Source organism: Physcomitrium patens, chromosome 13 (assembly GCF_059467195.1).
Source record: "Physcomitrium patens ecotype Gransden chromosome 13, ASM5946719v1, whole genome shotgun sequence".
Classification (NCBI taxonomy): domain Eukaryota; kingdom Viridiplantae; phylum Streptophyta; class Bryopsida; order Funariales; family Funariaceae; genus Physcomitrium; species Physcomitrium patens.
This window is the reverse complement of record NC_143422.1, coordinates 9,048,338-9,073,259: the sequence shown is the minus strand read 5'-3', so window position 1 is coordinate 9,073,259 and position 24,922 is coordinate 9,048,338. Positions and strand designations below refer to the sequence as shown.

Genomic DNA, 24,922 nt, shown 5'->3' with positions numbered 1-24,922 from the left:
AATTTGCCATAAGTAAGGCACAAGTAAATAGCCATGATTTTATTATTATTATTTTTTATAGATTTAGTCAAAAAATATAAAACTAATTCCACTCTTGTGAGCATGAAAACACAACAAATCTTTTTAATCCAAAAAATTAAAATAACACTTTAAAATATAAAAAATAGATTCAACTATGATCAAAAATAAATTCTACCACTACCAAAAATAGATATAAGAAATGAATCTTTAATTTATATAAGAAATCTAAATATAATAATTAGAATTTTAAAAAATAAAAAATTTCTTGTCATAAATAAAAATAAAAATTAAAAATAATAAAACTCGAGTTATAAAATTAGAATAAAAAATGACTCAAAAAAATATAAAAATATTGTGCCTCACAACTAATGTTAACATTTGGAGAAGATAATTATCTTCAAAATCAATTGTAAAGATATAAACATGAACTTGGAATTCATAAAAAGACTTTAAAAGTGTTGAGAGCATTAAATGTAGCCGACACTCTCCATAATATTTATTGTAGTCTACAGTATTACTATAGCTACAATATTTAGAATATAGTGGAGAAGAACTGTTTATCCTCTCCTCTTCTCCTCTTGTATACGTGACACAATTAGATCAATATATTTTTTGGGTGAAGCTCTATTTCTCTCCTTAGAAACTTTCTTGTGTGTCAGTGTATTACTTACTACTACTCTTGTATCTTTCTAAACATTCTCAACACGTTATCAATACAACTCTTCTACACACTATCACAATTTTTTTTGCTCTAGATTTAATTCTTCAAACCTGTTGTTACTCTTGCTCCTTGTCTGACTCATGATCTTGCTGCACTTTATGCTGGCCCCTCACATATTAGCTACTTTCTTAGAGCACTTGTTCTACTTTCTGCCCTGCTTGCTTAGAATACTTGCCTAAAATACTTGCTTCAGCCCAGCCTCCCTGTTGCGCTCCATGCCTATCGCTAAAGATTTGCAAAATTGTCGCCAAATAATTGCTGACCCCACCACTGACCATTGATCTTGCCACCTTGCCACTGTTGCTACCATGTCGCCCTATTGTCGCTATTGCCTGTTGTCCTACCACTGCTGCCATTGCTTGCCGCCGTCGTTCTACTACTGCTCTGCTACCACAATCCACAACCTTATTTTAAAAAAATAAAAATAAAAATAAAATAATTAATATTTTTGATTTTCAAGTTCAATTTTATCATTTTATTTGACTTTATATTTTAAGGTATATTTTACTCAATTTTTTTACTTGATCTTGTATTTTCTTTATAGATTTATTTATAATGAATGCTTCAACATCTTCAACTGCTTCTATTATGGTTCCAACTATTACCAATGTATCCCAACATTTTCAAGCTCTTTTATTTCCACTATTGAATTTGAATGAAAATAATTATCTATTATGGACAAAAATAGCAAAAATAAATTTATTTATACTACAACTCTCAGATGCTATTATGTTTAAAGAATCTTCTATAATAAGTATTTCTATTCTTCTTGCTATTCGTTGGAAAGCACTTCTTTTCTTTCATCATCATTTTGTACTTGCATTACAATATCAATATTTGGAAATGGAAGATTTTCTAGAACTTTGGAAGAATCTTAAATCCAGATTTGATCATCAAAAGACCATTTTCCTTCCACGTTCACGTCATAATTGGAAACATTTACGTGTCTTGGATTTTTCAAATTTAAATGCATTCAATAGGGAAATGTATAGTATTGTCTCACAATTACGATTATGTTGATAAAGCATCTCTGAAGAAGAAATGATTGAAAAAACCCTCTCTATATTTCTTCTTGTATCTGCTCTACTTGCACAATAATACATGAACATGAAATTTCAGTGACATTCTGATCTCATATCCTATCTACTTCTTATAGAGAAGCAAAATGACATATTCCAATACAATGCGGAAGCTCATCCTATTGGAACGACAGTTCCAGAATCTCATGCACTTAATATTTCAAAGTCTAAGAAAAAATTATATAAACATGAGAAACGTTTATCTATGACTACCTTCATAAATATCAAGGTAGTCATAGTTATGACCGTTTCTATCTATATAGAAAGAATAAATATTTTACTATTAATTATAGTAGAAAACAAAAATGAGAGATGTATTCTTACTATAAATATAAAATGATTGGATATTTACCACATGCATGGTGTACTTTAAAATATTTTATTAAAATATTCCAAAAAAATAAGAAACTACGAGCTGAGACTCATGAAGTTCATACTATGGATGCATCGATGGATTCAATTGGTGCTGATGACTTATAGGCTTATATGAATGACAAAACCTCTAATGATGAATCAAATGATATGCTCATTGATTTTGCAAAAAGACATACTATCTTGCGGGATAGATGATTTTTTATTGAAAAATCTTTAACTTAGAAAACTAAAAATATGATGACTATGGCTGGAGCAAATCTGTTTTGTTTCCAAGAGGACACTATGATGGTAAAATTACCTGCGGATTTCATCATAAAATATAAACATGTGATGTTTCTACCTTCAACACCTCGGAGTTTGATCAACTACCGAGATGTGCGTATTAATAGTTATCACCTCTTCACCGCCATTTTAAATTGAAAAGAGGTTTTGGTTCTTATGAAGAATCATAAAGTTGTTGAAAAAGCTTTTGCTACAGAAAATAGTTTATACCGAATTGCGATTCGGCCTCCCATTATATTTAATTTTTTATCATCTATCACAGAGAGTCGTGCTTCTCTCTGGCATGGATGATTGAGACATCCACACTCTACATTATTTAGAAAGATCATTCTATGTATAACTGAGTATAATTTAAAGCCTGCGGATGTAGACTCTATGGAATTATGTTGGGCATGTGTGCAAGGTAAGATAATTACTCGGCCTTCAATTTGAAAACTCCCACAAGAATTACCACCAGTGCTTGAAAGATTGCATGGTGATATTTGTAGTCCTATTAATCCAATATCGGGACCATTTCATTATTTTTTGGTCCTTGTTGATGCATCATGTAAACAATCACATGTTTCATTATTATCAACTTGAAACATGGTGTTTGCCAATCTTATATCTATGATTATTTGTTTTTAGGCACATTTTCTTGATTATCCTATAAAAAAATTACGTATGGATAATATAAAAAAATTTGCATCAAAGTCTTTTGAAGACTATTGTATTGCAATAGGAATTGAATTGACATATTGTGCTCTATATGAATATGCTCAAAATGGACTTACAGAGTCATTTATAAAGCGTATACAACTTATTACCCAGCCACTCTTCCTTCACGTAAATTTCTTTCATCTATATGAGATCATGTAGTCTTATATGCTATAATATTAATATGCCTCCACCATTCTTCTCTTGAAATTGTTTCACCACATGAGCTTATTTCGGGTCGTATTCCAAATATATTTCACTTACAAGTATTTGGTTGCCGTGCTTGGATTCTAGTACCAGAACCTCAATGGTGTACCATTCAATCTCATCAACAAGAAGACATATATGTTGGTTTTGATTCACCAAACATTATTTGTATTATTGATCTATCAACTGATACATTATTATATGCATGTTTGTAAAATTGCCATTTTGAAGAAAATATATTTCCATCTCTTCAAGGAGGAATATCCAATCAAAAAAGAAATAAAGTACTTTTATTTGAAGCATCGGAAATGATTACAATGAATCTTGATCCTAGAACATCTTTAGTAGAAATTGAAGTCGCTAAGATTTTGCATCTAAAATGGATCGCAGATGAAACACTTGATAGCTTCAATGATGTACCTAGAATTACAAGAGTTCTTATTAATGAGGCTCAGAATGCACCTACTTAGATTGCAGTGCCATTGACTACAATACCTCAAGTTATAACAACAATAACTAAAAGAACTTGTGGATCAGATAAGTAACCACGTAAAAAAAAAGCTATAATATTGACTAATCTTGGTATTATTTCTCAAGAAATTATCGCTCATCTTGCAAGACCACGAATTCATGATGATATATCCATACATAATGTACCTTCAATTCATGTGAAAAAGAATCTTGGAATTAGAAGAAATAAGAAAAAATTGAGTAAAAAAATATCTATTTTGTATTGTGCTATAGATGATATTTGGAATAGACCATCTATTACAGTAGATGAATCATTTGCATGTATGATTATAGAAGCCCTTTCTTGCAAGGAAGACGATCTTAAACCTCAAACCATTAATGAGGCGATGCATTGCTTAGATTGGTCAAAATAAAAAACTGCTATTCAAGAAGAGTATGTCTCTTTACGTAAGAAGAAAGTCTTTGGTCCAATTCTAGACACTCTTATATCTTGCCTAGTGGGATTTAAGATGGTATTAATATGCAAGAAAAATGCTCAAGGCCAAATAACCCACTATAAAGCTTGTCTTATTGCTTAAGGATTTACTCAACGATTTGGCATTATTTATAAATCCACATATTCTCCAATCATGGATTCAATTACATTTCGATATATTATTGGAATAGCAGTTCATGTCACCCTTGAGATGCATTTGATGGATGTAGTAATTGCAAATCTTTATGGTTTTCTTGATGCAAATATTTATATGAAAGTTCTACCTAGTTTAGAAATAGGAACTCCAAATGGACCTGCTCCAAGTCAATATTGTGGTATTAAATTATATAAGGCCTTATATGGTTTAAAACAATTAGGATGCATGTGGTATCAACGTCTTCGAGATTATTTAATTACACATAAGTTTGTAAGTGATCCACTAATCTCTTGTTTGTTTATTAAATGAGATAAAACTCGTTTTGTGATCATTGTTGTATATGTTGATGATCTTAATCTAGTGGGTACTACATCTGCATATATTGTAGCTACTAACCTACTTATATATAAATTTGAGATGAAAATGCTAGAAAAAATAACTTTCTGCATTAGTCTTCAGATTATGCATCTCATGGATGGTAGCATTTTTCTCTATCATCTAATATATATTAGACGAATCTTGCGAAGATTCAATATGATTGATACTTATCCATTGTCCATACTAATGGTTGGACGTGGTCGTGATGGTCGTGATCCATACCGTCCATGTGAGAAGGAGGAGGAAATATTGGAAGATCAATATCCATACCTTACAGCGGTTGGAACACTTGTATATTTGGCTACATCTACAAGACCAAATATTGCATTTGTAGTTAGTGTTCTTACAAGACATAGTGCACGTCCAACACTATGACATTAGAATGACATCAAATATTTATTATGTTATTTAAAAGGTATTGAAGACTTGGGATTATACTACATACAATCTACATATCCAAAATTGGTTGGATATTGTGATGGGGGATATAAATCTGATACTATAATAGCTAAATCTCAAACAAGTTATGTATTTTTAAGATAGAAACTCCAATATTAATGAAATCAGTGAAACAAACAATAACTGCAAGTTCATCCAACCATGTAGAAATTATTGCCTTACATGAAGCATCTCGAGAATGTATTTGGTTGCGATCAATTGATAAATTCATTCAAACAACTTGTGGATTTTCATATGATGATTCTCCATTTATATTACATGAAGACAATAGTGCTTATATTGCACAAATGCAAGTTGGTTTCATTAAAGGTAATAGGACAAAGCATATTGATCTAAAGTATTTTAGTTATATTCATGACTTGATTACTGATCAAGCACTTATAATTAAGAAAATTGAATTTGCAAATAACCTTGCCGATCTCTTCACCAAAGCTCTCCTATTGTGCAACCATCATTGATTCACTTTTGACATTGGTATACAACGACTTGCTTTTCTTAAATAAAAAAATTAATGAACTCTTTAAATAATTAAAGAAAATAATGTTGTACTCTTTTTCCTTCATCTATGGTTTTGCCTTTAAATACAATAAGGTTTTCTTAGATAAGGTTTTAATGAAGCAATAATTGTTGATCTTACAAGATTACAAAAAAATATAGATCATAATTCTATACAAATTTTATATTATGTAAATATTATGATGAGCGAGGAAGAGTGTTGAGAGTATTAAATGTAACTGGCACTCTCCATAATATTTACTATAGTCTATAGTAAATACTATAGCTATAGTATTTGGAATGTAGTGGAGAGGAACTGTTTATCCTCTTCCCTTCTCCTCTTGTATACATGACACAACTAGATCAATAGATTTTTTGGGTGAAGCTCTATCTCTCTCCTTAGAAACTCTCTTGTGTGTGAGTGTATTACTTACTACTACTCTTGTGTCTTTCTAAACATTCTCAACAAAAAGTAAAACAATCTCACTGCTCGAAAGTAGAAAGTAAAATATTTGGAGCTCATTCTGCACAGAATTGTACATGCTTTGTACATCTACACCTATCATGGATCAGTTAAACTTCGAAATTCTTAGATATAGCTTCGATATCTGCCCTGCAGTGAAATCCACAGAAATTTCAACGCTGCACTGATTCGTGAATTGTCACTCCACGGATCCGGTGACGGTGTGCTCTATTACCGTGCATGGCCTTGATGAACGTGGACGGACGGACGGACGGACGACGACGAATGATGACGAGTTATGTGGACGGATGGGCCCCGATTCGTTTCGGAAGTTCCTTTGTATCCCCCGCCTCAAGCAAGTGTGTGCAGTTTGTTCGTGGTGTTGCGGAAGGCAACGATGGCAGGCTACGTTCAATCAGGTTTGTCAGATCCTGTTTTTTTATTTTTGTGAATCTGGTTCGATATAGTTCTAAATTCGGGTTGTGAACGGCCTTTTGTACGCGATGAAACTGGTTTGGGAGGTCGCTTGCAATATTTCCAGTAACTTTTGGGGTTTCACTTTGCAGGGGAAGTTCGTGCCAGAAGATCACCATGGAGATTGAGTATCATTCCTGAAATGTTTTCTGCTCTCATCGCTCTCATAATATCTTTTTTCAGCACCATGTTCTCGGTTAGGGTTTTTTCTCACCACTGAAGCTTAGAATTGAACATTTGTCGGTAATTGAGTGATTAATGATTTGTTGGGAATTGAACGTTGTTGATGTACAATTGGTGGTCTGTTTTAGTAGTGATTGTGCAGACGATGGAGATATGTGCACAAATGTGTTCTGTTCATTTTTATCTTCAGTATGTACGTGTCTCGCATTTTAACGCAATTCGTGCATTTGTACGAGACCACAGTTGGACGCGCACCGATCCTACGGTAAAAGACCGGCTAGCGGGGGAAATTCCTTCGGCGGTGGTTCTGGACCGGGAGGCCCTGGAGGATCTGGTGGAGGTGGAGGATATGGTCCACGAAGACCCCGTGGCTTGGATTCCGTTCGCGGTGTTGATCACAGTATGCTTCGAAGCCCTAAATTTTCTGGTGACTAAGTCTTGATTGAACCACTGCGAGTGTATGAGGACACTGCAGTTTCTATAGTCGTCATAGATGCGTGGAGAGTTTACATGCTGGACTTCAGGATTGCTAGGTTGCAGTCGCAACTGACTGAACTATTTTCTGAGGGTGTTGCGTTTGCGAGTATACATTTGTGAGTGCAGATTGCCCTTAACTTTTTCTTTGTTGGTTCTTGCAGGTGCGCCTAGTCCTTGCGGGTCTTGCTGTGCAGGATAATTTTTCAAACACACACACACAAAGAAGAAACATCCGTGATAATTAAAAGCCCTAAGAAAACAGACTATCTGTTGTTCTGATACCCAGTTTCTTTAGCCTGTTAATTACAATCAGTTAGTATATTTTGGTAGGGTTTTATATCATTAGATTTGAAGCCCTCGGATGCGTTGCTGCAGGATTCGTCTTGGCGGACCCTGCTGGTTTATACGTATTTCCCTTGATTATGCATCTGTAACTACATATAGTTTTGTGCATGCTACGCCCATTTTGCTTCGGCATAAGAACATTCATGCTTTTCTCCCCTCCAGCAATGGCAATGAATGTCTCTGCATTAAGTTGAACACCCGTAGTATTGTGAACTCTGGTTCTGTAGATGTTCTCGTCTGGATTACGAGGCCGAGTTGAAAATCATTTTCTCAGTATGTTGCGTGAGGAACAGTTCACTCCTGTTAACATCATTCCCTGGAAGCCTCTGATCCAGCTGCATACGCTGGAATGCCAGCTCTTGTGATTCGACAATATCATACACAAGGCTCTTGACTTGATCAAGGTAGTACGGTACTCCTCCACAGCGCCGTCTTTAGAATGCTACCACAAGTCGAATTTTTCTCTAATCATGGTCTCCGATTCAAGAATCCTTGCGACGCCTCCTTCCTTGAGCTAGTGCTTGGAAGACATCTTTGTCCATTCGGAGGTAACTTTGTGTGCGGTAAGCCAGAAAGTGATATCGCAAGCTCGATTGTATCAATCTTCGCGCTTGGAGAATATGGGCTTGAACGAGACGCCTCAGACAAAGTTTACTAATTTGCGAGCGTGGAGTTGATTCCAATGGGCAAGGTTCGGAGGAGTGCATTCGTTACACCTAGAATCTTTTCAATGAGTGGCAACCTACATGGGCAGTGGCATATTTCAAGCCACCTAACATCGATTTACCTCGCTGCAGGATCTTGCACACCGGTAAGAAGAGGAGCACATAATGAAATAATGAGGCTCGGCGTGGGATCTAAATGGGATTTGAACCAGAATCTTACCGGGAGTCTAGATGCGGCAGGGTCGTTGCCTACTCATCCTTCTCCTCTTCGTTATCGTTATTGTCATCCAATTCGTGGTGTCAGGAGACGCGGCCCCTCGATGTGCATTACTCCCTCATCTGGGTTAGCCACCTCTTGATAACAACGAGAGCAGCAGCTGAAGTGCAGTGAGCTATCGCGGGGAAGAGGAGCAGTGGAGAGTCATGGCAACGATGGCGACCGCAAACCCTTCACAATTTAGGGTCGATTCGATCCGGAGCTCCACGTTCTTCAATGCTGGGCGGTGCCAGCTCTCCGCCCGTTGCACTGCTGCCGCGTCTCTCCGCAGGCCCGTGGTTCGGCCCCTTCGCGTCAATGCAACCCAAGTACTCTAATTCTCTTTAAACTCTGAGGGCTTCTTATCAAATTGTATTAGCGGGTTCTAGATTGCTTTCCCAAGCCTAACCTTAGTGTCTTACAGTTGCGGCTGACAAGTCTCTGTCACATTTCGGCGCCATTGAGGTGAGCTCAGGTGTGGTTGGATAGCTAATTCTCTCTATATGCATTGTGTTCCTAGAATCAAAGAATCGGGCAGTCAAGTAAGTGTGAAATCCCTAAGTCCTTTAGGATAAGGTTTTGTTTGCACGTGCTACTGAGCCACAGAATATGTGAGAGTGCTCTCTTACGGTGAAGATGATAATGCTGCAGGAAAGGAGCTATGTGATGGTCAAGCCAGACGGTGTACAACGCGGCCATGTAATACACTCTCTGCTTGTTTTCTTCTTGTTATTTCCAAAGCTTCGAAAAGATTTCAGTGGGTATGGACATTCGCACAATGGGTAATAGTGGGGTGAAAGGATAAGCAATTTCCTGAACATTCATTTTGTGGGTTGGATTAATAGCTCTTTCTCTGTGACGAATGATGATTAAGGAAAGAGTGCCTTAACGACAAGCTGTGCATTGAATTTGTACAAAGATTAGTGTACCACACTAGGGGTGACTTACAAGTGGTTGAATACCGAAGTTCTCAATTTCAAGTTCGCAAGAATGGATTCAATGTGATAGGAATCCACTGAATTTTCTCTTGTACTGTTTCTGGCAGGTTGGCGAAATTATCTCGAGGTTTGAACGGAAGGGCTTTCAACTCATTGGACTCAAGCTCTTCAAAACCCCGAAAGAACTTGCAGAGGTGAGCATTTCATTCCGGCACAATTACTGGTCACGTGAATTTAATGGTGATGAAGACGGAAAGTCGATTACAATGATATAATGTGAAGAAAGAATCGTATCTCAATTCTCTTGGTGGTTTGCAGGAGCACTACGGAGAATTGAAGGAGAAGCCATTCTATGGAAAGCTCGTTGACTACATCATCTCAGGCCCTGTTGTCTGCATCGTATGATTTCATTTTCTATATCTCCAATTTGCTTTCTTAATGCAAGTGTGACCTAAATGAAGGTCGACTCTCTGTCGTTGGCTTTAATGGATTGGTTTTAACTGTTGTGGAGTCAACAGTTCATAATCTTCCTCAAAGACTAAATGTGTGTGTGGACTTGGCTCATCACGTGTGTGCTGTCCACCGAATGGGTTTGCAGGCTTTGGAAGGGCCTGGAGTGGTGGCGTCGGCACGGAAATTGATCGGCGCAACCAATCCTTTGAACGCTGAGCCAGGCACCATCCGTGGTGACTTAGGTATCGAAGTAGGAAGGAATGTTGTCCACGGAAGTGACAGCCCTGAGAATGGTCTCCGGGAGCTTGGTGAGTTTATTCTTCAATGCCTCTTCAGCAATCACCACACTAAGCAAAATTTATCAGAGTTGGCTAAAATACTTCCGAAAATTCGCACTAATCGAAACTTACATACTATTCAAAAAGATCTTTAAGATGTGATGATTGTCTAAATATTGAAATGCAAAGATTGACAATCCACCCAATCTATGACCTACATTGTGTGTGCTTTTACGTTCATGATGGTTTGCAGCGTATTTGTCTATTTTTGTGTACATGACTCTATCCTCTTGCACTTGCCTGTCTTCGTTGACCTGATAGTTGATGTGATTTTGGGAATTGCAGGGCTTTGGTTCGACCAAGATGAGCTCATCGAGTGGGAACAACACATGACTCCGTGGCTGAAGGAGTGAAATTCTCTTTCAAGCTTTAGCACAGTTGCAGTCTTGCAGAAGGAGATGGTCTTAGAGGATCCATCTCATTCGCTACCGTGAAAGGCATAGAATCGATTTACTTTCAGGCAAGTAAAATTCCAATCGGCATCTTTGAATGATGAGAAAAAGAAAAAGAAACTATTTGAGGCTTGTATGAGTATTGTTCGTGCACTGCATTCAAAGAGCTTCACTTATCAAAATTAAATGATTCCATCACTTAGTGCTCTATCCCTAGGGAACACGAACACGAAATGGCAAGGATGTATCTAGCGTCTGCTTTTTATTCAGTAGCATGTGTGATATCTGCTGTTAAAGACTTATCAAATTTCAGTGGAATCAGCGGCACACGGAATCCCTCTCATCTGATTCTCATTGTTGACGAACAACTCAAAAACTACGTGCTGCAAGATCTTCAGTTAGGGAGTCGGATGTGAAATCTCATTTCAACGAAATCGGGGTTTTGACAGCAGATTCTGACACCAAAGCAGTGAGTGCTATCTATGCATGGAAGTAGGGCAATATGGCTTTGATTCACCCTTAAGTCTAAAACCAGATTGATACCAGCATTGGGTTACAATTTTAGTTACATCTATCCAACTGGGCAGATCGAGAACGCACAAAATAACAAATTGCTGCGTTGATCTCGTACTGAAAGCGAGCAATTCCTCATGATAGATTTTATACTTGTGCAGTGCGCACCACAATTGAAGGCATGCCACGAGAAAATATCACACGAAATGTCGTTATCGTAGACCTGTTCGTAGAATGCAATGTAAGCATTGCCAAGCAAGACAGATGCATGAAACAAGTGTGTTATCGTGTGTGGAGGATGCAAGACAGTACAACGATCATGAGCTAACGACTATGTTCTATGGTTCACATGAGGCTAAATCGATGGTTTCCCATACTGAGTTTCTTCGTCGCTCCAGAAGGCGAGGCGTGAATGTGATGAAGGCCGCTGCGAAAGCAGCAGCTCTGGAAACCAAGCTCTCGTCAAGTTTGTTCTCAGAAAGCAACTTCCCTCATCATGAGTCAGTATGCGCATGGTCTACACACAGCAGCCGAGAAATCACGCGACTTCTGTGCCGATTAAGAACGTCGACCAACTGAATCACAACGTGAAAACGCTTGACTTTCGGTGACCGATGTATGTACTTGTCAGATCATTCGTTCTGAATGTATGGAAAAAATAAAATAACGTTGCAATTAGGCTTGGAATCGCTTGGCAAGTCTGTGATTGTCACAAATAAAAAAATTAATTAATTGATAATTAAACTTCTGCACTCTTCATTTTCGTGCTAGGATTCCATTCAAAACTATCAGGTACAACGTTGTGACCGAAATTGAGAGTTACTCCAGAAGCTAAAACTGCGCCGTCCGCTGTGACGTGGGCTATGGCACTCCGAAATCACAAACTGATTCTCACTCGAATGTGGAATCGTCAGAATGAGATCAGAACACGGCTGATTCAATTTTATTCAAGCGAACGCATCTACCCCACAAGGATTACTTTGCTTCCACGGAGTATCCCTCGAAAGCTTACAAAATCCCTAACTACACACGCGCAAAGAAATAATAGCTGACACATGTGTACGACGGCTAGGGTTACATTCTTCCCGTTCTTTGCATCTCGAACTCAATTTCGGTAACTTATTACGATGTGCTGAACAGTAAAATCACATTTGAAGCAAGCAAACAAAGGCACGGAAGCAACGCAGTAATACCCATATGATACGCAAGAAATAGTGCGGTTCTCGGTCTCAAGCACACTGACATTCGAAGAGGTCCTGATATACAAATGTAGAGAATATCAAAAAATAAAAAAATTTATTTGAAAAAAATAACGTGAAATTACGCCGCAATGCTCTGCAGATGCATGATGTGGAAGTATGTACGTTTCATCATGAGTAGGAGGTTTGATTTGAATCCATGCGCGTAAATTCCGCCGTCGACGTCAAGTGGGGGCGCCGCTCGATTTAAACCCTGCAACCTGAATCTCACGTCCTATGTTGTCCTGAGGGTATTCTAGCTCAACCTTGTATCTACAGCTCACAAATCACCTCTCATTCCCCACAGTTTTCACCTCATTTTGTGACTCAGCGCGCTGCGCAGTAAGATTTCTCCATCAAGTTACATGCTGTGGTGGGGACCTCATTCTTGCGGCGGTAGTTTGCCATTTTGGTTCCAGTTGAAGCACCTCGCATGAAGTTTGCTCTTTCGGCCCTGAAAACTTTCGGCTGGAGGATTTAACGGAGAATTCTCAACGAACTCCGCCACCTGATAACCAGAACATATTCTTGACATTGACGGATACAAAACATGAATAATTGAATCATGAATATCAGGTAATGTGTTTGCAGATGAGTTTAACTCATTTTAACAATTTCAAGAGACCACGATGAAGCAGGGACGAATGCAACCTCCAGCCAATTCCTCGTTTCTTATTACGATAATTCCTTAGTTGCGTCAAAAAAACAAACGGACATTGGTAATGTTTACCGCCCTTCGGCTGCTGTGGGTTTGAGTACAAACTATTGTGAAGTAGGAAGATCCATAACCTGAACCTAATGACGAGTTACCGAGATGATTCTAGTTAATGCGAGCCTAACATCACCCTGCCAGGCTAAAACCAAATCGTCTGCAGGAAAATGGGTTGTCATTACAAGTCGACCAAGGGACGTCGCCGATCAGTGACCAGATTTTCGGGAGATGACTCGTGACCCGCTAAAATAACCTGACGAGATGACAACTTACCTTCGAATCGTCCGCACATTTCCTACGACTATATAGTTTGATGATACCCCTCTTTCCTTGACCTCATCACTCCATCGTATCAGTGCAGCAGATGCCCCCGCATGTGTTCATGCGATTCACAGGGACTATAGGCTCCTCAAGCTGAACTCATCACAGTGGATTCTTTTATGTTCTCATGACTTGATGCGAGAGTCCCTTGGCGTCCGGATTGTATCAGTTGTGCACATCACAGGGACATACTTGTAGTTGAATCGAAGGTTGCAACATTACGAATAGAATCTCTTTGTCAGGTCTGGAGCAATCAGAATTGAGTAATAGATGGCTCGGTGAACGTTTGGTAAGAAATCGTCTCCTACGGCAAAATTGTTGCACTCGGTGGTTGAGCACCACGCTTGTCACGAATCTCGTGAAAGTTGGTCGCTGGTTTGGATCCTAATCGATGGTTACTGCGACAAACAAAGCAGCCATGGGAACTTATCTACCTGTCAAGCTCTACCACTCTCTCGTGGCTTTTCTCCTCCTTACGTCTTCGTGGAACTTCTGCCATGCAGCTCGACAGCTCCAGGATTCCGTGTTTGCGAGCACGAAGCTTGTGGGGTCCAGTTTTGTACAAACAAGCGGCCAGAGATTTGTGTTGAACGGGAAGTCATTGTTCGTGAACGGTGTCAATCTCTACTATTTGATGACTCGAGCATCAATGCCCGATTCTAAACATCTTGTGAACGACATTCTCCAAGAATCAGCCAGTGTCGGTGTCACAGTTGTTCGTACATGGGCATTTGCAGACGGCGACAGCGATCAGCACTACCTCCAAGTGCGACCAGGTGTTTACAACGAAGCCGTGTTTCAGGTAGTGCGAACCATCTTTGCAACTCATTCATGTCACGTTCAAAATTACTCCCCCCCTCTTGATTGAATCGTCCACAATTTGAACTGTCTCTTATATGACCGTTGTTACATTCATAGGGACTCGATTATACGGTGTCAGTGGCCAAAAAGCTTGGAATCCGGTTGATTCTGAGCCTTGTGAACAATTACGCCGACTACGGTGGACGACCTCAGTACGCATCATGGGCACAACGATATGCTGGAAAATGGAATGCTAAAGCTGACGATTTCTACACAGACGCAACTATGCGTGGATGGTACCAGAACCATGTGAAGGTATGCATTCCTCGCTCATCTGATTTCCTCAGGGTATCGGAGTTCGACCTGCAGAATCGTTTGCAAATGATCAGACGTTTTTTAACGTGATGAGGCTTGTTTCCCTTTTCTGCGGATGCAGACAGTGCTAACGAGGGTCAACACAATCACGGGAGTAGCTTACCGAGACGAACCTGCAATTTTCGCTTGGGAGCTAATGAACGAGCCCCGCTGCGAGTCGAATCCTAGTGGGTATTCTTTGCAGGTGGGTAAATGTAATAGTTTTCAAAGTATTCCCCTGAGGTCATCATCGGCAGGGTCCATGGTCTCTCATTTCCTAGTTTCATACTGCACAAGAGATCAGTGGGGTGCGGATTCTGAATTTCTGTGCATAGCTTGCAGCAATGGATACGGGAAATGGCTGCTTACGTGAAGTCTCTGGACAAAAAGCATCTGCTAGAGGTTGGACTGGAGGGCTTCTACAGCTCCGTTGTGTCTCCGAACTCTGTCTCCTCACAGAGCGCCAACCCAGCTACTTATGCCGCTCGATTTGGAACCGACTTCATCCTCAATAGCCAGCCCGACAATGTTGATTTCACGACTGTGCACTCCTATCCTGATAACTGGTAAGCACGCTGAGCTCCTCTGTATCGAATGGAAGTTTTCGTTCAAAGCGGTCTGAAGGTTTAGCGTCAATGAATCGCTTGCCATGACCTGAGGTCATCTTACTCACAGGTTGTGCAATTTACATAAATGTTTAGGATCCCCAACCACTCAGAAGATCAGAAGAGAGCTTTCATGGCCTCGTGGGTAAGGACCCACATCAATGACGCCAAATACAGGTTAGGGATGCCGGTTTTGTTCGCCGAATTTGGTAAGTCGGACCGCACGCCAGGCTACAGCGAGAGTGTGCGAATCACCGCGATGACTGACATGTTCAACGCCGTCTATGCATCTGCAAGAGACGGAGGCCCTGCCGCAGGCGCACTGGTCTGGCAATTTGTACCCAAGGCCCTCAAATCGTCGCTTCAAGATGGCTACGCAATGGTTCTGAATGAGAGCCCAGCCGTGGCGTCTCTCATGCGCATGCAAGCTTCCCGGTTGTCAAATCTGTGGTGAGCAATGTTCCAATCCGTGGCCGCAGTCCCAGATATCTTGCTTCTAGGATGGAAGTACACTGCTGTCGAAAACATTCCGCTCGCAGACAGCCGTGGAATAGCAGAAGATTACACTTTACTCAGCTCATCTCTCAAGATTGGATCTCTGCATTGTTTTTACTAAGTTTTGTTAGATTTTGACTCTTGTTTTCGCCACAAGTAATCGGTTATGGCTCAGACTAAGTTGCGCCATCTCTACGTTACACCAAGAGTATGCAGATAGGGAATTCATACGTTTCGTAGTTTCATGATACCCAGATGGATGAAAGGTTGAACAGTGAGCTCCGAACCGCTCTCTGCCCATCTCCTTCTTGAGGTTTCGCCTGAGTGAAGCTGCCTGTAATTAGTGATACTATGATTTATGTCAGCTTCTCTACGGAACTCGTAGAATCGCAGGAGAGTTGAATGTAATTGACATTTTGAGGGAAGAGTGTGAAAGAGTTGTACGTGACTAGAACTGGATGGGTTAGGTCTTCGTTCACCTGGAGAATTTTTTTGAAGAGTAATGTTTGTCGCAATATATTCGTATGCGTTGTACTAAATCTTCAATGAATTTGAACAAGTTTGTTTGAGGATTCACACATCTGTGAGTTATGTGCACTTTTTTGGGGTGAGAGCAAATGTCTGAATCTAAGCGATGAATGCACAAAACAAGCCTGTCCATACATGGAGATCTTGTTGAATCACTGATGTTGTGTTCGGGTTCTTAGAAAGTTCTTAATTGACGAGGTTATCGTGCTAAATAACACGAATTTTCTCCAGCAAACAGCTCTGTAATTGCCTCATTCAGGACCTGTGAGTTTTCCACATCAATTGAAGGCAAGAATTTGCCGTCAAACTTAAGTTACGAATACTTTATTGCGTACGACATGCATCCTTATACTCCGGGGTAAGATTGTCCAGAATCAAAAGTAAACATTTGGTTCAAGTCCACAATAAGAATTAGAAATAAATCAAGGTGGAACATCTGATCTCTTTATTCATGTCAAGAAGACGAACTGATGTGCTGCATCGGCAGTATGAACTATTTCTGGGTCTGATGGACATTCTCGGAGCATATATCGAAGAAGGCTTTGATAATCTCAGAAAAGGCCCTGTTTGCAGGAATTCCACTAAACAAAGCATCTGAGTAAAGCCTACCGTCATATCCAATCAATATTTTCAACTCCCATGACATCGTTCCCTTGTTGTATAAGAGAAACTCTTGTTCGGAGCAGCAGTTCAATTGTGCATAGCTAACTCACCAAGCAAAGCCATTCTTCTTCTCAAAGCCAATGTTGTTGGAAACGCTGGTCAGAAAAGTTGAGATACTGCGTAAACAATTGTGATGCAGGTCGTAATCTCGTACGATTCCCTTCTGGATGTCAACACTCTCTTGAAAGTAAAGACAGAGTGTTCATGAGGTGAGAACACGGTACGCTGGAAAGAAACCAGAAGGAATCATGCCAATGACGTTGGTGACGGTGATCATGGACGCCAGCGACGACTAGCTGCTTTTGAAGGAGCACAGACTGCTGATGTCACAACACAGCAACCGTGCATTTCACATTTTCCGTCTACAGCACTTACGCAACCCATGTAGCGATTCCGGAACCATCTCAAAGCGGTATGAACCAAACTCCTCTGCTGCGCCTTGAAGTGCTCCCTGCTAGCTTCTACAGGTTGTTGCAGTTTTGGTGGTGGTGGTTGTGGGGGCGGTGGTGTTTCTACTCTTATGGGAGACCTTGAGGGGTTGAGGTGGTCGCTTTTCTTGCTGGACGCAGGAACGTGCGTGTAGTTTTCTGGAATGTCGGACAGATTGATGTTGCGTCTGGACTTCCTCTCCAAGCTTCGTTTCGCTTGAAGTCCGGCCTTAGCTGTCTCCAGAATTTTATCAACCTCATCAAACGTCTCATCGTCCCCGTCGTGGACTTTAGTAGACATCTTGAAACTGAAGATAAGTCAGTATCCACCTCACTAACAGTGAAAGGTAGTGAAAAAACGCTGATGATCTGCAAATATCGGCTACCAAAGGAAATTAACAATCACACAGCAAAATAGAGTTGCCGATTTGCGTAAACTCAAATTCAATCTCAGTGAACGGGCAGGCGGCTCCTCACATCACTATGTTCAACTATCACCCAGCCTCATGTTTTAAGCCCCAACACAGCCATCTCAGAGATGACCGTTCCTTTCAGACCTTGGGTCATACGACTTTAAGAAAGCTAGGCTTTTACTCTCAGAAGGTACTGGTTCTAGCACCCGATCGGAGCTGTAAGGAGGAACACATGTTCAGAATCCGGATGCATCCTGAACAAGTGCGAATGAAGCACTTCAATATCAGTGGAACTAATTCGCTATTGGGCTGTATGTTCCAAAACTAGGGCATGATCTCTCTCATCCCAACAGGAAGATGCCTGAGAACAGCCTACCATTGAACCGCCAACATCAACTTCCCTCCTGGCTAGGAGAGCTGGAGAACTAGACAGCAACGAGGGATCTGCTCCCAGCATATGAAACCAAGAAATTGCAACCCTCTCCAAACGTACAGAGGCATAAGAGTCGAATTCATGTGACTCCCAGAGAATAGCACTGCAGGTGAGAGAGCTGCCCAAGTACTCTGACAATACTTAAAAACTAAGACCCCACCTGGAATTTGCATCATCCAACTCCAGACTTCTTTATTAACTTCCTCTTTGTGAACACGCTGAATTATTCTCCATTGAAGGTAAACTCCACAGTTTCATTGGTAAATTGGTTTAGTAGCATTCCAATGCATGTCCACACACGTCGCATGAGTTTGTGCAGCTTCCAGTGCGTAACTCTGTAACTCACGAAATCATTTGCGAGGGCTTTCAAGGCATAAGAAGATCTATGGTAAGTCAAATATATTATTTTGAGATTAGTCAAATGCCAGTCTGCAGCTGCAAGTTGTGCGTACTTGTAGCTGCATTCAAGGCCTGAAAATTCCACACATGAGCTGTAGCATGTTGCCAGACCTCTCCAGAACTTGTTAATGCTCTGTCGTGGTCTGAAGGCTCCTTTGCCGGAGCTCTACTGTACAGTAAATGCCCATTCGTCTCACAATGCCTACTCACAGAAATTCTTCAGTGAAGTTTCATCAGCGTGCTGCGGAAGCATGTTTAAAGCGATCATGGGTAGAGTTACCGACACAGAGAAGTTCATATCACTCAAGTGGCTGTGAAAAAATCCGTCAAAAGATATGCCCCTGTGTGTTCATCTGTATAATCCTCACGTCTCGGTATCAATTTCAGCATTTCAACCAAGGATTAAAATGATCAGAAATCTTATTAATTTTTTAAACACACTCTAAAATCACGGCACGGAAATGATGTGTGCGCTTTTCCATTTCAAGAGCTTTAAAATAGAACCTTCTGTGTCATACCAATAGAACACCTAATTACATACGTTGAACACCCTAATTATTGTCCTTATTCAAGCGGTATTTCAACTTTTGCTTTCTTTCAAATAACGAAGCATGTAGTAATTTCTACAATACTAATTTTTATTTTTTGTTAGATCAGTCATAATTTAGATTTCTCTGGAGCGTTAGCAAAGCGGGTGCAAACCAAGGCTACAAAAACTCCTTCCTCCAGAATCAACTTGGAACCGTCCCACGTTAGTATCTTCCAAAATGGCATCTTCTCCTTTCCTGAGGCGACCGGCTTGTTGACTGCCCACATTATCTGCCTCCTTGGATCTGAGCCCACCACCTGGAGGTTCTCCTGGAGAGCTTTCTGCCATCACTTCCGAAACCTCCCTCATGATATCCTTCCACGAAGCCTTGAGTGCATCTCGATAAGCGCTTGCACGTGTCATAGAGATACATTGCAGGCCAGGTTTTTATATGCTCAGCTGCCCTCTGCACCCGCTCTGGCTGCCAAAGCTGCACAACCCAACCAGGGTGACACCAAATCCCCTATACTGGTCATGTCTCCAGAGACCACTGTCCCGGCCCCATAGCTGTATACGCAACAGTACGGGACTGTTCCACACACGGAACACAATTACTCGTCATTTAGAGTGGGTGGTCCTCCTGCTCGCTGGAGGTCTACAACCAAAATAGCAAATTAAAAATTGAAGTCACCAACCAGGTCACTGAAACACGAAACCCTAAAACCACCACACTCAGCACTCTAAAACACTGAAGCGACCATGACAAATAAAAACACGTATACATATCCGCAATTTGTAAGACCAGCAGTTGAGTCCCGCAACCCGCCGAGAATTCTAGCGACAATCCCCCACCAACTGCAACGAGAAACAAGAATTTGATACGGCTTGCCAGGAATGCTGAACTTACAAAGCTGCTCGAAAATCCGCCTGGTTCGCGCACCAGGTGCGGATTGTTGTGGGTTTGTTGCGAGCGTGTTGGTATTGTGTTGTCGTGGTGTCCGTGTCGAGATGTGATCGTTGGGGGTTACTTTGAAGGCGCGATCTCGCAGCTGAAAAAGGCAAGCAGAAGCAGCATCTCGTGGCGCTCTCGAGCACATGGGAAAGGCCTCGTGTGGGAAGATTTCGACAGAAGGCATTGATAATTGCATACATCTCTATATCAAATAATGTGTATGTGCATACACACTCACACACACACACACATATATATATATATATATTTATATACATATATTTATGTATATAAAACCACACGTACACATCCACACTGGTGGAACCGTGTGCCGTTACACAAAATTTTGCAGGACAGTGATCGTGGGAATTTAAGACCCTCTTCATGTCTCTTACATTATTTGTTCATGATTTATTCATCACATGGTCATTTGTATATCTTCATTTTTGTTTTTATAGTTTTTATTTATTTATTTTTCTTTTTTATATCTTATTTTTTTCTAAGGGGTAGATGGGGTCTACCTGAATGATTTGACATAGAAATAAAATAAAATAAAATAATGGATATTGATTGGTTAGACTTGTTGTGGTAAATAGGGGGCATTTGTGACTACAACCTCACTTTGAAAAGTCCTGGTATAAAAGTTTTACAAAGATTTGTCTTTGGTGATGGAAATTTTTGAGATTTTGAGCAAAGTTTCTTAAGCACAAAGCAAACTACACAAAGTTTCTTAATTTCAAACAATCAAAAGGTTTAATAGTTAGAACCTATCACCTTCTATTTCAAATATAAAGACTTTTTTGGCAAATTTTTATTTTTATTTTTTTATTATTTATATAGATATTTTAACTTGTTTTTGGTAATATTATATTTTTTAAGATGTATATTTAAATCATAATTCTAATGCAATATACTTTTAAATAAATAAAATATGTTTTTTAATATATAATAGATATAAAAAAATGAAATATAAATTTAGGCACTTTTAAATAAAAAAATTATAACTTAGAATATTAAAAATTAAATTTTAAACAAACTTTTATTTTCAATGTCATGAATAAACTCAAATGTATTTGTTTTTGATAATAGTTTTCATTTGAAAAATAATTTTGTTACAATTTGATTTTAGAACAAAAAAAATTATTTTATTACAACTTATAAGTATTAAATATTGCATTATTTTATTTTTTAAAATTTTACACAATATTTTTTAAATTATTATATTCTAATATTTGATTGTTTACATAAAAATTGAATTTTCTATGTTGTTTATATAAACTTACATGCATCATATGATTGTACAAAAGTTGTAACTGCCTTCCATTTTTGGAATTGCCAAAAACCTCTTGAAATTAAATCCAACGTCTTGTTGTATCCAAAATGTCATATAATTAAAAAAAATTTAATGAACTTAAAGAGCATATAATTGTGTTTTATATTTTGGAACATATAATCCTCTCTTGAAATAGAGAAGCTTGTTATTGAATTCAAACTTAGAAGTATTATGAGATTTAGAAGAATTATTCTTCATATCATGTATAAGAGGATCTGAGGACATACTTAATTGAACTTAATCAAAAAAATTTGAATCAATAGTTAACATTGATTTCATTGCTTAAAGATGAAATTGTTCTAGCTTCAAAAGAATTATTTGATGTTGATTAAAAGTTATATGTTTTTTTTTGGGTACAAGATAAGATTGTTTGAAAAAGGTATTTGATAAATTTTTGTGATATATATAAATGATTATTTGATTAAAAGTATCTTTTAGATTACAATACTATTCTTGAAATGAATCTACAATTGCAAGAATGTCTTTGATGAGGATCTTAAAATTAATCTTAGCTACTAAAAAATTTCTTTAATGAAAAACCATTAGGTGAAGTTTGTCATTTGGTTCCATTTATACTAATATTTTACCTAAAGAAAATTTTGATGCATATGTTTTTATAAAAAATACCTATAAAAAATCAACAAAATATAAAATTAAGATTATAATGAAAGCTAACTTCAAAGCTTAAAATTTTGTTTTATATTTTTTATTCTACTTAATTTTGTCTCTACAAGTCAAACATGGAAGTGAAGTTGGAGCTTGAAAAATATTCTTAATAAAGATTTAAAAATAATTAGCAAATTTTTAATTTTTTTGATATTTTTTATTATTTTTAGAATCTTTTAATTAATGATATTTTTGACGTTTTAAAGATCTATCATAAGACTATCATTTAAAATGATATATTCTAAGAAATCAACTTGATTTTTATAAATTATTTATTTTTTCAACTTTGTATATAATCTTGTATTTTAAAGTTTTTGTAGGATATAATAAATATAAAGTTCATTCTCTTTGGTATTCTTAGAGTAAATAAAAATATTATGTAGATAAAAAAATATCAAAATCATCTAAAAAATTCTCAAAAAATATCATATATTACATGTTAAAAAATAGCTAGTATATTTATGATTCTAAAAAACATGATATTATATTTAAAATACTTTTATTTACTTTAAAACATTTTCTTTTATTCATCTTTTTTTTTAATGCAAACTAAATTATATATTTTATTTGAAATTTATTTTAATATAGATTTTTGCTTAATTTAATTATTCAAAAAGTATTGATATCAAATATAAAAAATAATTATTTTTTATGATAATCTTATTAAATCCTAGGCAATCAATACACATCTATATTGATCAAATGTTTTTCTTCATAAATAAGATACAAGCTCTTCTTAGAGATTTTGAATGTCATATGAAATTTTTAGCCAAATTCTTATTAATATATTCTTTCAATGAAGTTAACTTATTTTGTAATAAGCTATAGATTGGTGCAAATGGCAATTAAGCTCTTTCTTGAAAATCAATTGTAAAGTATGTATCATAGACATACATATTTACTCCAATAATTACCTACATGATGAAGTAGAAGTAGATAAAACTACATTAATTTTATAATATCTTTTAGAATAGGTTCTTAAAAGCTTTATAGATCTGGTTTTATCTTTACTTGTATTTGTAGTTGATTAATACATTAGAAACATGGTCAATAAATTAATCATTTGCTATACATATTGATAGCTTAAGAAACAAGCTAACTATATAGTACATATATAGATAACTTGCCTTGTAAATTAAGACATGTCTCTAGTAAAGTCAACACGTGTTGGAGGTCCTATAAAACATAACGAAATAGCTTCTAATTAGATGATATATACAGATGTAAGAGTGAAGCCTTCTTCACTCTTGTCAATGCCTTTCTAATCCTTAGTCTTATTTTAAGTCTTTTTAGGCTTCTTGTCTTTGATAATATCCATTTTAGTTCAATATATTATTATCTTTAAGTTATTAAAGAGGACAATGTATTAAAAAATATGTTTCTTCAATTAAAATAGAGACCATGCAACTAAAATCTTATATAATTCTTAATAAAATTTATATTCTCTCCTCAGATTCTATATCTTATTTTACAATATAAGTTTATTTAGGGCCAAAAAATCACAAAGTCTTAGCCTTAGTAGATTCAAGAGTCTTAGCTTATTTTATAGACAAAGACTTTGTCAAAAAATAAAATATAATTTTAATTAAAAAACCAAATCTATGCATATAAAAGTAATAGATGGTTGATTATTGTTATTTGGAGATATTATATATGAAACTATTCCTTTAGAAGTAGCAACTAGTGATCATAATAATTTAGTAATATTTAATGTGATTAGATCTTCTTTTAATCTAATTATTTTAAGAATGTCATAATTAAAAAAGTATAACCTTCAAATATATTGGATTTCTCATAAACTTGATTTTTTCTATAGTTTAGCCTAAGATTCTACTAGATAAGTAAAAATCCATAAGACTAATACATTCAAACCATTATTAATAAGTGTAAGAACGTTCATGCATGCTGTAAAAGAAGAATTAACTTTTGTTATATATGCCATATCTATTGTTGATGGAAAAAAGATTTCAAGTACCGTTCTAAGTCAATATCAAGATTATCAAGTTATTTTTGAAAAAAAATGTAGATATTCTTATAGAGCATTATTCTTATGATTATTCCATTGATCTTAAGAAAGAGCTCAACTATCATTCAAACTAATCTATAATCTATTACAAAATGAATTAACTACACTCAAGGAGTACAATAATGAAAATTTGGCTTAAAACTTTATATTCTATTTTAAATTTCTATCTAGGAGTCATATCTTATTTTTAGAAGAAAAAAATGGATCTTTACAGATGTGTATGGACTATCAAGAATTCAATAAGATTACCATCAAGAATAGGTATCTTCTATCTTTGATTTCAATTTTTTTAATCAATTGAATCAAGCAAAGATTTATATAAAAATAGATCTACAAGAAACATATAATTTGGTATACGTTAAAAAAAAAGGTGAATGAAAAATTATGTTTCAAATTATGTATGGATATTTTGAATATAATATTATGTCTTTTAGATTCACAAATACATCAACAACTTTTCAACATTTAATAAATGATATCTTTTGTAAATTTCTTGATAATTTTGTTATCTATTATTTAGAGAATAGCTTAATCTACTCTAAAAACATAAAAAAACATGAAGTTCATATTTGTCATGTATTACAAAAACTAAAAGATCTAAGATTATATGCCAAAATAAAAAAGTGTATATTTCACAATACTCAAGTTGATTTCTTAGGATACATTATTTCAAATAATAGTCTTATAATAGATCCTAAGAAGGTCCAAACTAT

The 24,922-nt window shown here is 37.2% G+C and overlaps 3 protein-coding genes and 1 long non-coding RNA gene across 4 annotated transcripts; 3 read left to right on the top strand and 1 right to left on the bottom strand.

The window, feature by feature from the left end:
* Positions 1-6,657: 6,657 nt before the first annotated feature.
* Positions 6,658-7,953, top strand: LOC112290443 (uncharacterized). The gene is made up of 4 exons (XM_024536662.3): positions 6,658-6,698; positions 6,846-6,949; positions 7,180-7,336; positions 7,575-7,953. The coding sequence occupies exons 1-4, from the start codon at positions 6,677-6,679 to the stop codon at positions 7,610-7,612; spliced, it is 321 nt and encodes a 106-aa protein (XP_024392430.2). The 5' UTR covers positions 6,658-6,676; the 3' UTR covers positions 7,613-7,953.
* Positions 7,954-8,793: 840 nt separating this feature from the next.
* On the top strand, positions 8,794-10,998 carry LOC112290442 (uncharacterized). The gene is made up of 6 exons (XM_024536661.3): positions 8,794-9,008; positions 9,331-9,378; positions 9,725-9,811; positions 9,936-10,016; positions 10,216-10,378; positions 10,694-10,998. Exons 1-6 carry the CDS (start codon positions 8,847-8,849, stop codon positions 10,759-10,761), a joined length of 609 nt encoding a protein of 202 aa, XP_024392429.1. The 5' UTR covers positions 8,794-8,846; the 3' UTR covers positions 10,762-10,998.
* A 2,008-nt stretch (positions 10,999-13,006) lies between these two features.
* On the top strand, positions 13,007-16,419 carry LOC112290441 (mannan endo-1,4-beta-mannosidase 4). The gene is made up of 5 exons (XM_024536659.3): positions 13,007-14,386; positions 14,503-14,700; positions 14,822-14,944; positions 15,082-15,305; positions 15,441-16,419. The coding sequence occupies exons 1-5, from the start codon at positions 13,976-13,978 to the stop codon at positions 15,796-15,798; spliced, it is 1,314 nt and encodes a 437-aa protein (XP_024392427.1). The 5' UTR covers positions 13,007-13,975; the 3' UTR covers positions 15,799-16,419.
* A 2,673-nt stretch (positions 16,420-19,092) lies between these two features.
* On the bottom strand, positions 19,093-20,412 carry LOC141046134 (uncharacterized). Its single transcript, XR_012218838.2, has 2 exons — positions 20,140-20,412; positions 19,093-19,887 (listed from the first exon to the last, which is right to left on the bottom strand). It is a non-coding gene; the product is annotated as an uncharacterized LOC141046134 (long non-coding RNA).
* Positions 20,413-24,922: the final 4,510 nt, after the last annotated feature.

What these genes read in the sequence shown, in the direction of transcription:
- LOC112290443 (XM_024536662.3), top strand. Translation starts at nt 6,677, where the DNA reads ATGGCAGGCTACGTTCAATCAG. An exon ending in GGCAGGCTACGTTCAATCAG is followed by an intron (nt 6,699 to 6,845) that starts GTTTGTCAGATC and finishes TTCACTTTGCAG; the next exon opens with GGGAAGTTCGTGCCAGAAGA. An exon ending in TTTTCAGCACCATGTTCTCG is followed by an intron (nt 6,950 to 7,179) that starts GTTAGGGTTTTT and finishes ACGAGACCACAG; the next exon opens with TTGGACGCGCACCGATCCTA.
- LOC112290442 (XM_024536661.3), top strand. Translation starts at nt 8,847, where the DNA reads ATGGCAACGATGGCGACCGCAAACCCTTCACAATTTAGGGTCGATTCG. An exon ending in TTCGCGTCAATGCAACCCAA is followed by an intron (nt 9,009 to 9,330) that starts GTACTCTAATTC and finishes ATAATGCTGCAG; the next exon opens with GAAAGGAGCTATGTGATGGT. An exon ending in CCCCGAAAGAACTTGCAGAG is followed by an intron (nt 9,812 to 9,935) that starts GTGAGCATTTCA and finishes GGTGGTTTGCAG; the next exon opens with GAGCACTACGGAGAATTGAA.
- LOC112290441 (XM_024536659.3), top strand. Translation starts at nt 13,976, where the DNA reads ATGGTTACTGCGACAAACAAAGCAGCCATGGGAACTTATCTACCTGTC. An exon ending in ACAACGAAGCCGTGTTTCAG is followed by an intron (nt 14,387 to 14,502) that starts GTAGTGCGAACC and finishes TTACATTCATAG; the next exon opens with GGACTCGATTATACGGTGTC. An exon ending in GGTACCAGAACCATGTGAAG is followed by an intron (nt 14,701 to 14,821) that starts GTATGCATTCCT and finishes CTGCGGATGCAG; the next exon opens with ACAGTGCTAACGAGGGTCAA.